At 49.1% G+C, this 12,009-nt stretch overlaps 1 protein-coding gene across 1 annotated transcript in view; it reads left to right on the top strand.

The window, feature by feature from the left end:
* The window catches only part of LOC119089836 (protein masquerade-like), a 19,996-nt gene extending 18,553 nt beyond the window's left edge, over positions 1 to 1,443 (top strand). Inside the window, exon 11 of the mRNA XM_037212648.1 lies at positions 1,226 to 1,443. Coding sequence (XP_037068543.1) covers positions 1,226 to 1,443 — 218 coding nt within the window. The remainder of the gene's footprint in view (positions 1 to 1,225) is intronic.
* Positions 1,444 to 12,009: the final 10,566 nt, after the last annotated feature.

Below are 12,009 nucleotides of genomic sequence, written 5' to 3'. Positions count from 1 at the left end.
AAGACGTTATTATAAGTCATGAATTCCATGGTGACCTTGAAATACTCTCCCCGAAAAAGTGTATCCGTCTTCGCGGACGTATAGCTCAGAAACAAATAGTAAAGGATGGGCATCGGCATGGAGTGGTCGTTACCGTTCTGCAAGCACGCGCTTAGCTCGCAAATGATGCCCGCTCCAGTCAGCATGGTGGGCGCCTGGGACTGGCCAACGATGCACGCCCGTCGGACGTGACTGAAGATCACATTTGTGGACTGTGACTTAAAAGGGGGTGTCCCACCTTAACGTCATATTTCAAAAAAACATATTCAAGTAAAACTTCAGTTACGTCTAAGAATGGCATATCAAGATGTCAAAATTTAATCATTCTGGAGTCCAAATTACGCTGTCAACGATTTGTAACAGAAGTTCGCTTCTTCCTGCAGCCGCGACCACCGTCGTCATGACGACCACCGTGCGCACCTCTACTGGTGTAAATACAAGAACGCTTGTGATTGGTACAGCAAACAAAGGCCTGCTACCGAGAATGAGGTTGAACCAGTGCGTCACATAGATCATGCGATAGTCCCATTGCCAAAGCCAAAGTGCGCCCCGAAGAGAGCCGCTGTAGTAAACGCCCCTGGGGATAAATCAAAGCCATAGCGTGACGTTTCGTTGAATTTGCGGGATAACAGCTTTATGTCTGCACATATTTTTGTCTTAACAGAATGTTTTAAGTTTCCGTGCCATCTATTACACAAGCATTTTGACACATATGTATGTTGCAAACATTACAGAACACACCAGCAGAAAAACCGAGGCCAACGTAATGCATAAGTTTCCTAGTGATAAGCAGGGACTCAAGTGAGAATTCTTCCTTGGGGTCGGCTCCTTTAAATCGAAATTCTGAGCTATTCAGGAAGGGTTTGAGAAAGTCCCCACATTCCTCGTAAGGCTTATCAGCGCGTCCCTGCCGCTGGGAACACGATTGAATTACAACTCGGAATTTTCCTTCTTCGAGTTATGACAATAAATTACTCAACACCACGACCATCCATCCGCCGCCATTTATGACGCTGATCTGCCCCCCGTATATGGTTTTGCACATCCGCAGTAGACGCTGTCACCAAAGCCGGCCGATTTTCCAATCCAGTTACCACCTCGTTTTCCAGGAGGCACCTCAATCTACACAAGTGTCGCAAAGCAAAGCGAGAACAGGAGACCTGTATAAGATCACTGCGGGAAACAGCGGAGGAGAAGAGGAGCGTGAAGCTGGACTGGAGCAGGAAGGTGGATATGAAGTTCAGGCAGCATGCTGACAAGAAGCGGGCCGTCGCCCGCGTGGGGAAACTGAAGCGGCTGAACGTGATGAAGAAACTGAAGGCGTCTGGCGGCTTGTTCGCAGGCCCTGAAGAGGTGGCGGCGCCCTTGAAGGTCCTCGGCGCAAAGGAGAACAACAGCGGATGAATTGCGAATTGCAGTGCGCTAAGAATCAAGCAACACACTGCCCGAGGCGCACACAACTTTCAGACTGCAGGACATGATACCCAAAATAAAGAGGAAGGCAAGTGTTACTCAGTTCTATAAAAATGCTGCATGACTTGTGATGCAACAGAGTCAAAATATTGAACGAAAGTGATGTTACTGTTCCACGAGGCGAAGATGAGTGGGACAATGATGGGACAGCTCACGGATGGAGAGGCTCGCCGGCCTGGTAGACGACTCACCCGCCGGAAGGAGGGGGCTCACCCGCCGGAGGGATAGATCACCCGCCGGAGGGAGCGGTCTCGTCCGCCGGAGGGGGCGGCCCACCCACCAGAGGGGTAGACTCACCGCTCAGAAAGGGCGACTCTCTCGCCGGAGGGGGGGGGGGGGACTCATCGGTCGGGTGGGGCGACCCAGGCCGTCAGACGCGGACCAGCCGACGAGCCGTGCGGAAGAGCCGTGGCATTAGACCGTGCGCACCGCAGACACCCGCTGCACGCTCCAGGCGGAGGCGTCGACGTTGACTGTGATACGGACTTCTGCCAAGTCTGGCTGTCCCTACCCCGCGCCAACGTGGGGTAAGTGCACTGCGAGAGGATATGGCCGTTTCACAGTTACACCAACGTGACGCCACGTGTGTACGAGAGCACGATCAGTGGCAGTTCTTTTGGACAGTGCATTCCTACTACAGGTTGGCCGGTGCACCACACCCCATCTTTCAAATGGCAATACAATTTTTTGTCGTGGTTACCTTATGAGTTAAGCTTTCTGCGCAATTCTAAGCTGCATCAAAGGGTGAACTGGTCGCTCCTTCTCTCTTTGACCCTGTCAAAAGAGCAATGACAGAACTATCGCCTGGAGCATTGCTGGAGGTCACGACCGGCGTCTTCCACTGGTGATCCATATCAGCGCCAAACCATCATAATAAAACAAATGCATGCATTGTTTAACACCCACTTAACTGATGTAATGGTTCTCACTTCCTGATGAATATTTTTTCCCTTTGACATGAATACAGGGCCTAGCAAACAGGATGACAATGTAGATATTAATTTTTTAGCCCAGAATGTGGATAGGTATTTTCATTTTCTCTAGGAATTCAGTCAGTTGTTTTGGCTTTCCAAGATTGGGTATGGGATCAGATTTCCTCGTACCTAACCATAGCTTGCTGCGGAAACCCTGGCCTTGAATTTGATGTGAGCTGACATCAATGGTAGTCAAAGGAAGCTGACACGACCTGAGGGAGCAAGGAGTTAAATCAGACTGTTGGCATGGCGGTGTCAGCAGTCTGATTGTGAAATGGTGACAGATGCGCAGGCGCCGGCTACGCATTGGGACACGAGTTGGGGGAGGGGTTCAACGATGAGGTATTCTAAGGAGCTACTTTCTGTACCTGGGCGTTCGTTTGCATGCAACGACGTAGGTGTATCTTAAATTCCGCAAAAATAGGTGAGAACGTCCCTGTCGCCCTTTTTCTCTGTGGCACATTTTGGTCGGCGCTTGAAGAAAACATGATAAGGAATAGTGAGCAAGATACCAACCGTGTCGACCTGTAGTATCAGTCAGTCCGTCCATTATGACTAGTCATGTCCATTATGACTATGACTATCAGTCCATTATGACTATTGCAATAATACGTTTAAAGAATGTTTGGCGTCTTTGCTTTAACAATGTCTCCCAATAGACGGAAGGCTTATTATTTCCAGCATAAGAACTCGCAATGCTTAAGTCAGGCCTCATGCCCAGTATGCAGGCAGACCGGCTGCGCAGCTGACTCGTCGCTTGCCCAGTACGCGGGTAGACCGGCTGCGCAGCTGACCCTCGGCGCCTGCTCAGCAGGCCACCCTGATCGGGGACAGGGTTAGAAGCTCACTGGCGAGGACTCGGCCTGTGCAGCTGACCCTCGGCGCCTGCTCAGCAGGTCACCCTGATCGGGGTTAGAAGCTCACTGGCGCAGACTCGTCTGCGACCGACCCTCTTACCTGCCGTCCGCATACCAAAGCTGCGGGGATGGCTCTGAGGGACGACTGCCTCAGTCCACGCAAACAACACTCACTCTGGGGGATCGTACACGGGGTTATCGACCTCGGGTGCAGTCAGACCATCAGGGTCTTCTACGTTCGTGTGAGGCGCAGGGGTGCAGCTAGACGCTTGGTTAGGGGGGGGGGGGGCAGAAGGTTGACAAAGGGCACCTTGAGGGTAAAAGTCCCCTTAAAAATCATGTTTTCGCCCGTTTAATTTCGAAGGAGCACAATTTTCTTTCCTTTTACTGCATAATTTTTACCCTTTTAAGATGGAACGGGGGGGGGGGGTCAGAAAAGTTACGGGAAGATGCAGTTCTGTTTGTATTTTTAAGTCAATAAACTGAAGGAAGCGGGCATTAAACGCCTGCATGGTGTAAAAATCCGTTACATTGCAGTTAGCAATGGTTAAGGAGTCTCTTGCTAAACCAGAAACACTCAGGTGGTTCGTTAAAATATTTTCTGGATTAGGAAAAAATACTGAGGGCCCCGTGAACCATGACTTGGTGGAAATATGGTTAGACAATTTGTATCAGCCTGGAAAACCCGCGTTCGTGTGGTAATGTTCAAGCCTTGGTCAGAACTGCCAAGTTAAAAATGTGTGCCATGGCTTTCAACACGATCGCTCGAAGACTTGAAAATGGAATTGACAATAGAAAGACAGTCCCCAAATCTGAGACAATGCAGACGACTTAGGCCGCCAGAGACCACCAGCACCGAAAAGCTGGCTCCCTGTCAGTCCGAAGTTTGGGGTTCTATTTCCCAAGCAGAAGGGCGAAAGCTGGTGTTCTCCGCATTAATCTGCTACCATTAGTTCTTTCTGACCTAATGCCATTTTCCACGATGTTACTGACATAGGAAAAGGAGCAATGGTCGCAATGTTGCAGCCTGTGTTGTGCTGGTTTTTAGACAAATTGCACGACGATATTGCGGCCCCACTTTCTGTACCGGTGACGTGCATGCCGGTTATCCCCCCTCCATACTATCCACATTTCATTTAGGTTGGGGAATTGAGTCGTTAACCTTATTACTGTCTGCAGCAAGAAAATGGTGAATGGATTCGACCAATCGGAGCCATCAAAAGCTTACATGTTCGTAATGTTTGTGGCGTAATGTTTCTCAAATATCATTCTAGCTGACTGAAACCAGTTAAATGTGTCCCGGCAGGTGCCCGCTCCGAGAGGAGCGACAGAGGCATACAACCCCGCGGCGCCGGGACCGTCGTAAACAGCCTCACCGGAGTGGGCGGAGGAATTAGCTCCAGGGTTTGCGGTGCTCATGAGCGCTCGTCCAAAGGCTGATCTGGACTGGGGAAGACTGCAGACGCCTTCACGCGACGCTGGCACGGCTCCGGCAGTGCCGGTCGACATTTTATGCTGCACGGCTGCCTGCAAGGCCGGGGGGAAAACGCCGTGTGCATCGACGTTCAGCCAATGGCAACGTTGCGTCGCCACTCTGCCAACCTTCGTGGCCGGGCCCGTGCATCCGCTGGTCGGCCGGCCAGCATGGCCAGGACTGCGGAGCGCGGCTTACGTGCAGCAGATGGCCGAAGAGCGGCTGCACCTCACAACCTCACTGAGGCTGTGGCACTGCGAGTCGTGCCCTTGGGCGATAGGACGATAAGCAGTGACACAGACACACCGTGACCTCTCCCCTAATGGCGAGCATCTTGTACGGGTTTGGTTTCTGATGCTGTTTTTGTCATGATCGTTGCGGGATATAGGAAGGCTAGGTTTTCTAGGAATGAAAATAAATCACAGGCGTTATGAGATACGCTGGCTTATATCGAAAAATGACAGTACAGCTGGGCTTATTCAAGAGCTGATTTGATAACGTGACAACGTCGTGATTTGTTACAACAGTCATCGTGACAAATCACGATGACTTGCGTGACGTCGCTTGCTCCGCGCGCGTTTATGTGTGTCTCTCGCTCTGCTTTCCCGCTCCTTCTGCACGAGGCCAAACCTTGAACGACTTCGAGCACGCCCACACACGAGCTAGACTTGACGAGTCTTTCATCGCCTCGCAGCGTCTCCGCAGAACAAAATCATGTCCGAGTGTTCAACTGACGAGGAGTGTGCTGATCTGCTTCTTCCGCGCTTTTCTAGCGCTAGATACCGATCTCTGTCCAATCCGTTGAATACAGTACTGATGGGCCACGAACCAAGTGGCTACCCTGTACCTCTTTGGAGGTAATTGAGAGGTGGCTATGGGATGCGGATCCTCTGAGCAAAAGGTAGAGTGCGTAGCGGGAGCCATTGGTGGTGGGAGCTGAGGCTGAGCCCGTTACTTGCTAAAGTGTGCTTATTTTCCATGAGGGATCACTGCAAAGAAATAAGAGAACTCCCTCGATGCCCTTCCTCCTCCCCTTCACGCTGGGGAATGCGACCAGGTCTAGCACTGTTTCGGTCCAAAGCACTTCGTCGTATCATTTGTTTTCGTGTACAAACAATTCCAAATATGTTGAGTTCTGCTCCCTCGGTGGTTAAAAAAAACATTAACTAAAATGCAGTATTAATGCATGCGCCATGCTTTCACATTTAATCACGTTTTACAAAACCTGAGTTGGCAACACTCGGGCAGCATCGCCGGCGAACCCCAGTCAGCTACAACTCCTGGGTTTATCTTGAGATACGTCATCGAGAAAAATCTCCAGCAGCCGGGATACAAAATACGCATTTCGCTCCTCTCGCGCTCACTTTTGCGAAATACAGAGTAGTCACGTGACACAGGCAACCTTCGCCGGCAGCACAGGATCGCGAGAAAATCTCATGTCCAAAGTCCGGGTAGCCACATGGTGCAAGTGATGACACACGTGTCACGTGCCATGTGCACGCTCCCTATGAGGATGCACTTTGCCGATTTCGTCGGCTATTACGTTTTCCGCCACATTTACGCACCCAGGGTACGCGGAGACACGGGACTGACATGTCACGACAAGGAATTAGACGGACAGTCCTGTGTTCCCAAGTGTGTGTGCGCACGCGTTACGTATCACATTCACACGCTCCGGAAAGACCGATTTGTTGTTTTTGGCAGGCTTACTAGTTTTGTGTCATATGTCACCATCCAAGGCAAAGGATATCTCAAAGGATATCTTAGTCGCATCGCAAAGATAAAAACATACCCCTGCTGTCACATGGATCGCCATATTTAGTCTTTCCCTGTTCTGTCTAGATTGGTACAAGGAGAGTTGGCTGAAAAAAAAAACAGACAGCGAATCGTCCGACCGGCCGGGCTATACAAAAGACACCGATTTGTCGCCGACCTGTCACGGAGTCGAGCGACCAACTAAGAATCACAGCATATTTTTGTCACCGGGATAACACGACTAAAAAGATGCCATGGTGCCATAGGGTGCGGTAACAGTTCCTTAGGGGAAGGGCTTGCTGGTATCGTGTGATGAAATGCATCTTCACTAGTCTTCCATAGGTTTTGCAGTGCGCGCTGTATTTGTTTTTTCTTGCGGCTTCTACCAAAATTTGTCATTCAATAGCATTTCTGCCACTAAGCCTTGCGTGAACATATACTTGTTTGTTGCCCACATTATCGGCCAAGTTGGCACGTTTTAACACTTCCCCGTTGTATACATATATATATATATATATATATATATATATATATATATATATATATATATATAATACACATATTTATATATATAAATAATACATATACAAGCCGCATGTCAGCGTCCCGCACACTTTTCATGACTCACGGCCACAGGCGCCGCGTCCGCCTGCTCTGCTGTGACGGCGTCTGCTCACACCGGACGGCCGCCTGCCGGGCCGGCCGCCGCCACGTCCATCCATCAGATCGTCAACAGTCCCGTCAGCACCCGGCCACGGCCGAGTGAGCCGTCGGCTCGGGCCCGGGGCCACGGCGCGCCCCCGGCCCTCCGGCGCGTCGGCCGGCACCGTTACCCGGCAGGCGCGCTGAGAGCGGAGGACCTCCACCCGCGGCCACGGGTTGACCGGGAGGAGCGGCGGCGGCGGCGGAGGAGGGTTGTTTGCGTGACCCCAAGCGCCGCATGCTTGCGCGGACGTCTCGGGCCGAGATGGTCGGATGCTGCGCGAATATGACCGGGCACGAGAGGCCTTGCGAAGGAGAGGGGCCCAGCCGGGGACGCCTCAGTCTGCGAGTATGGTTCTACGCTGGTGTGTCCGGTGTGTGCATGCATGTGTGCATGGCATGCAGTTCTGAACTGAACGGTAAATGCATAAGACGTGCGTCGACCAGCGCGTTTTATGTATGATGTAAGCAGCACCAAAGGCGTACTAAAGAAAGCAGATGGCTGTTTAAAACTGAATTCGTCGCGTGGAAATCGCCAAGTCACAAGTGATCGCCGCCGCTGTTTCCAGTTACGGGCGCAGCATCACCTCAAACACGAAACCATCGGGAAAGCTTAGGATCACCGGAAAGAGAACGGTTGGAGCGAATGGCTTGATTGTCTATGCTAGAGAAAATGGCTTATGGATTTCGTGGTGGAGTTGACAGCTTATGAAATGGTTGCAATGGGACGGTTAGAGTCAGTGATTTCTTTAGCGCTCGCCCGGCAGGGGGGAATTCTGGGAGCACCACGCTGAGGCTTTTAAAAAATGCCGAAGATCTGGACTGCTGTGCGTAGCAGAACAATATGAAGGTGCCATTGGAAGAGCTTTATCGCGTTGTGTCCAAAATGTGCTTCATTCATGCCTTTGGCAAGCTGTTCCCACTCACGCTGTCTCAATGGTTGCTCTCTAGCCAGTATATATGACACCAATGTTCACAATATGTCAAAAACGTCCATGTCATGTATTTACTACGGCCGTTCCACATGTATGACTCAATGTTTGGCTCAAGTCAGTTGGTTAAAGAATACAAGACGAAAACGAAGTTGTGGTGACGATACACACACGTCGAGAGAGTTTGAAAAAGGTCTACAAAGTTATACAAAACCTTCTTTTTCACATTGGTCAAGTTGAGAGCGCAGCGCTTACAGCACAGCACGGGTCCGGCAGGCGAAAGCGTTTTGAGTATTTCTGTGGAGTTTTTGTTCAGTGAGAGTTGTCGTTTTTTAACATTCGCAAAAGGAATGAATACCAGATAATGTGATTTGCAATATTTGATAAAACAAGGTCATATTACCCTAAAATAACATGATGGAGACATAAATATAGTATCACCCGTAAGAGTGAATGAACCAAGATAGTATCAAGAGGTATTTTTACGCTGTGGCGGATGCCCCTTCGACCTGCTAACGGCCGTTCTCATACATTAGGCGCTGTGATACATTAGGAGCTGCAAAGCATTAGGAGCTGTGAAAAATTAGGTGGTTAGATACACTACGCCCAGTGATACATTAAGTGTAGTGACACATTAAGGGTTCTGATATATTAGAGGTTATGAACATTAGGCTTTCTGATACGTTAGGAGTTACGAACATTAGAGGTTATGATACATTAGGGTGTACGATACGTTAGAGGTTATGGCACATTAGTAGTTGTGATGCATTAAGTGCTTCGAACATTAGCTTTTATGATACAATAGTGTTCACGAACATAAGGTGTTGCGGCAATGCCCCCTGACATAATCTTCACCCCTTTCTCAAGACCTCAAGTATATTTCTGGAACGGGAATCGCGTTTAGGGCCATAGAAGGGAATATTCGCGAGTATAATATCTTGCCTATATGTATATATGTATGTATACATATAATTTGTGTTGTATATGGTTCAGTTTGGCTTGGATTAAAGCTCGTCCAGTTGATAGGAGAAATTTCAGGCCAATGGGATGAAGAGCAACGGAGAGCGATGGAGCAAGATGACATGCATCCGGAAGTTTGCCACCACCGGGACTTTAGCCTACTCATGGCTGATGCATGTGGCTTGCCCTGAATAAACGGGGCATGGTGGGATTTCAGGATGAGGGGTGAATAAAGGAAGAAGGTTGGTGACTTTCTTGGGATCGGATTGATTTGTGCGTCTTGAGACACTTAGGCGTCACCAAACCATTTAACACCCTGGTATCTGCATTTATAGTTGTATTTTTTCCTCTCTAGGCATGCTTTCTGTATAAATGATGCAATGCTTTCTATAGCCAGGCCGGTCGACGCATGCTTTGACATCACCAGATCGAGGTCATATTTGAGACTAGGTCATAAAAGGCCCACCCAAATCCCAGTCTGCAGAATATTGCAAACCGGTGGACGAGATGCTTTGGACAAGTCCGATCCTAGCCGAAATGAGGCAGCCGGCTTCCCAGTTTAGGACAGGGGCCGATATGATGGAAGAGTGGTATCCAACATTTTCCTAACGACTTGTTTCCACCTAGTTACTACAATAATATCCTTACTTTGTGTGTTCCGGGGTAACGGTTTCAATCACGTGGAAGTCACGGCATGAGGTTTTACATTCCATGTTTTTGCAATAAAGATTTTCATTATTTAACACTCCGTCGAACGTTTCGACATGAATGAGAACAAGTCACGACTCCAACGCCGTTACGCTGCCTGGCCTGTCTCGTTTGCGGCTGATTGCACCTAGAGGAAGAGGAAGGAGAGCAAATTTAGAGGAACTATGTCTGCCCCCCCCCCCCCCCTCCTTCGCCGTCATTGGGGCTTTACGACGCACTTACCTGCTGGGTCTATATGGTTCCGCCTACGTCTCGCCCTGTCAGAAAGGACTGCACCGCGGGGACGTCCCCCGGAAATCGAGACTTCATCACATCAAAAATATTTAAAGGACGATTGTTCAAAGATGCAATAGCATTGCATTAAGACATAACTGTCATAGCAGTATTCATCAAAATTGTCGCGCTAATTGTGATTCTGGGAGCACGGTATGGGTAAAGTAAATGTGATATATTGGCGCTCTCATTCAATGCACTTACACACAAAAAGATTCAAGGTTACAATGAACAGCAAAACATGCACACAATTTCAGGACTCATCTGTATACGTTTTAAAGCTTCTGAAAAGCATAACATAACAAAACGCATGACAAAAGCATAACAGGGGAAATGGTGTTGGCACGTGGTGGTCATTGACGAAGAGCGTATAAAAAAGCATTCGCACCTCAAGGAAGTTAAATGATTTCAAGGAGATTGTATTGTAGCATGTGCACTATAATTTAATACCGTCAATATAAGTTTTAACTTTTCGTTTAAAAAAATTATCACATTCACAGGCTGCAGGCACGTGATGATCGACCGGATACACGACCGGCCCCACCGCATCGACGCAGCGGCCGGTCGTAAGAGTACCAGAGCACCCTCGGCCTTACGCGAGGCGTAGTGACCGCGGACCCCACCCAAAACTTCGTGGCGGTCCCCGCTGTGGAAGCCTATGTGCAGTAATTGATGCAAGAATAAAGGCCTTCAGCGCCTCAAATTAGTCCTGAAGATCAGAATCCTCGCGTATTTGTTCATAAAACTACGATTTCCTGGTTGGAAACAAGATCATGCTTGCACGGGTAGTTATAACACCGAATCCCTTTCCACTAAATATTTTCAAGTCCTTAAAAAACAAAACTTAGCGGCACGTCCACTAACGCACAAGTGGGGAAATACACTCCTGCATCCCGGCCGTGTCCCTCTTTATAGGCATTTACAAAGCTTACATGCCTAAACAAGGCTCACGATAAATCATCCCTGAATTAAATGATCCTTAAGTGTCCACCTTGCTTAACAGGACAATGACGACAGCAATAATGGCACGGCAGCCCTTATCCAATCCCCCGACCGATCCACACCATTGAATGACACGCCTGCCATTATCAAATAATTTGGACAAACTGAAGGAATTAATTGAAGAAGAAAATATCTATAAGAGTCTCGTTTCATGTAATAAACCTATTGAGTTCGATAAACGTGACTTTGTTTACTGAGCGTTAGTGAAGCTGCATGTAGGTAATAATTCCCTGGTCAAAGTGTCAGTATATGCCACTCCTTCATGAATACATTTTCAAAGCTTTTAAACACCTTTCAGTGCATTAACCCATGGTGAGAACGGCTAATGTGTCTTTTAAAAACGCACTGTCTAATGAATGAGCGTACGACATGACGGCCTCATGCGGGTCAGATGCAGGCCGGTCGGGATAGGTCGGGTCAAACGTAAGCCGGCCATAATAGGTCGGGTCCGATGCAAGCCGGCCGGGATAGGTCGGGCTAGATGTGGGCCGACCAGAATAGGTCGGTTCAGATGCAAGCCGGCCAGGATAGGTCAGGTCAGATTAAGCCGGCCAGGATAGGTCGTGTCTGGCCGTACTGGAATTCGGGGAACCGTTCCGTCTAAACGTAAAGCACAATGCTCTTAAGCACGACTGGTTTCGAACCCCCCAAAAAAAACTGAAACGGGCCGCGCCAGACGAAGTTTCGATGCGACTAGAGACTAGAAGTCGGGTCTCAAAACAAGTCAGGTTGTGGCGGTAGATACTCACAGATGAGGCGAACCTAGCGCTTGCCAACTAGTCATGCCGAGATACAAAAATGTTGTATAACCGCTCCCTTCCTCGTTTTGCCGTCATATCTCATCCCCTCTCATCAAATGA

The sequence above is a fragment of the Pollicipes pollicipes genome, unplaced genomic scaffold (genome assembly GCF_011947565.3).
Source record: "Pollicipes pollicipes isolate AB1234 unplaced genomic scaffold, Ppol_2.1 Scaffold_3087;HRSCAF=3621_pilon_pilon_pilon, whole genome shotgun sequence".
In the NCBI taxonomy this organism is placed as follows: domain Eukaryota; kingdom Metazoa; phylum Arthropoda; class Thecostraca; order Pollicipedomorpha; family Pollicipedidae; genus Pollicipes; species Pollicipes pollicipes.
The sequence above is the reverse complement of the archived record's forward strand: the minus strand, read 5'-3'. Positions and strand labels throughout refer to the sequence as shown.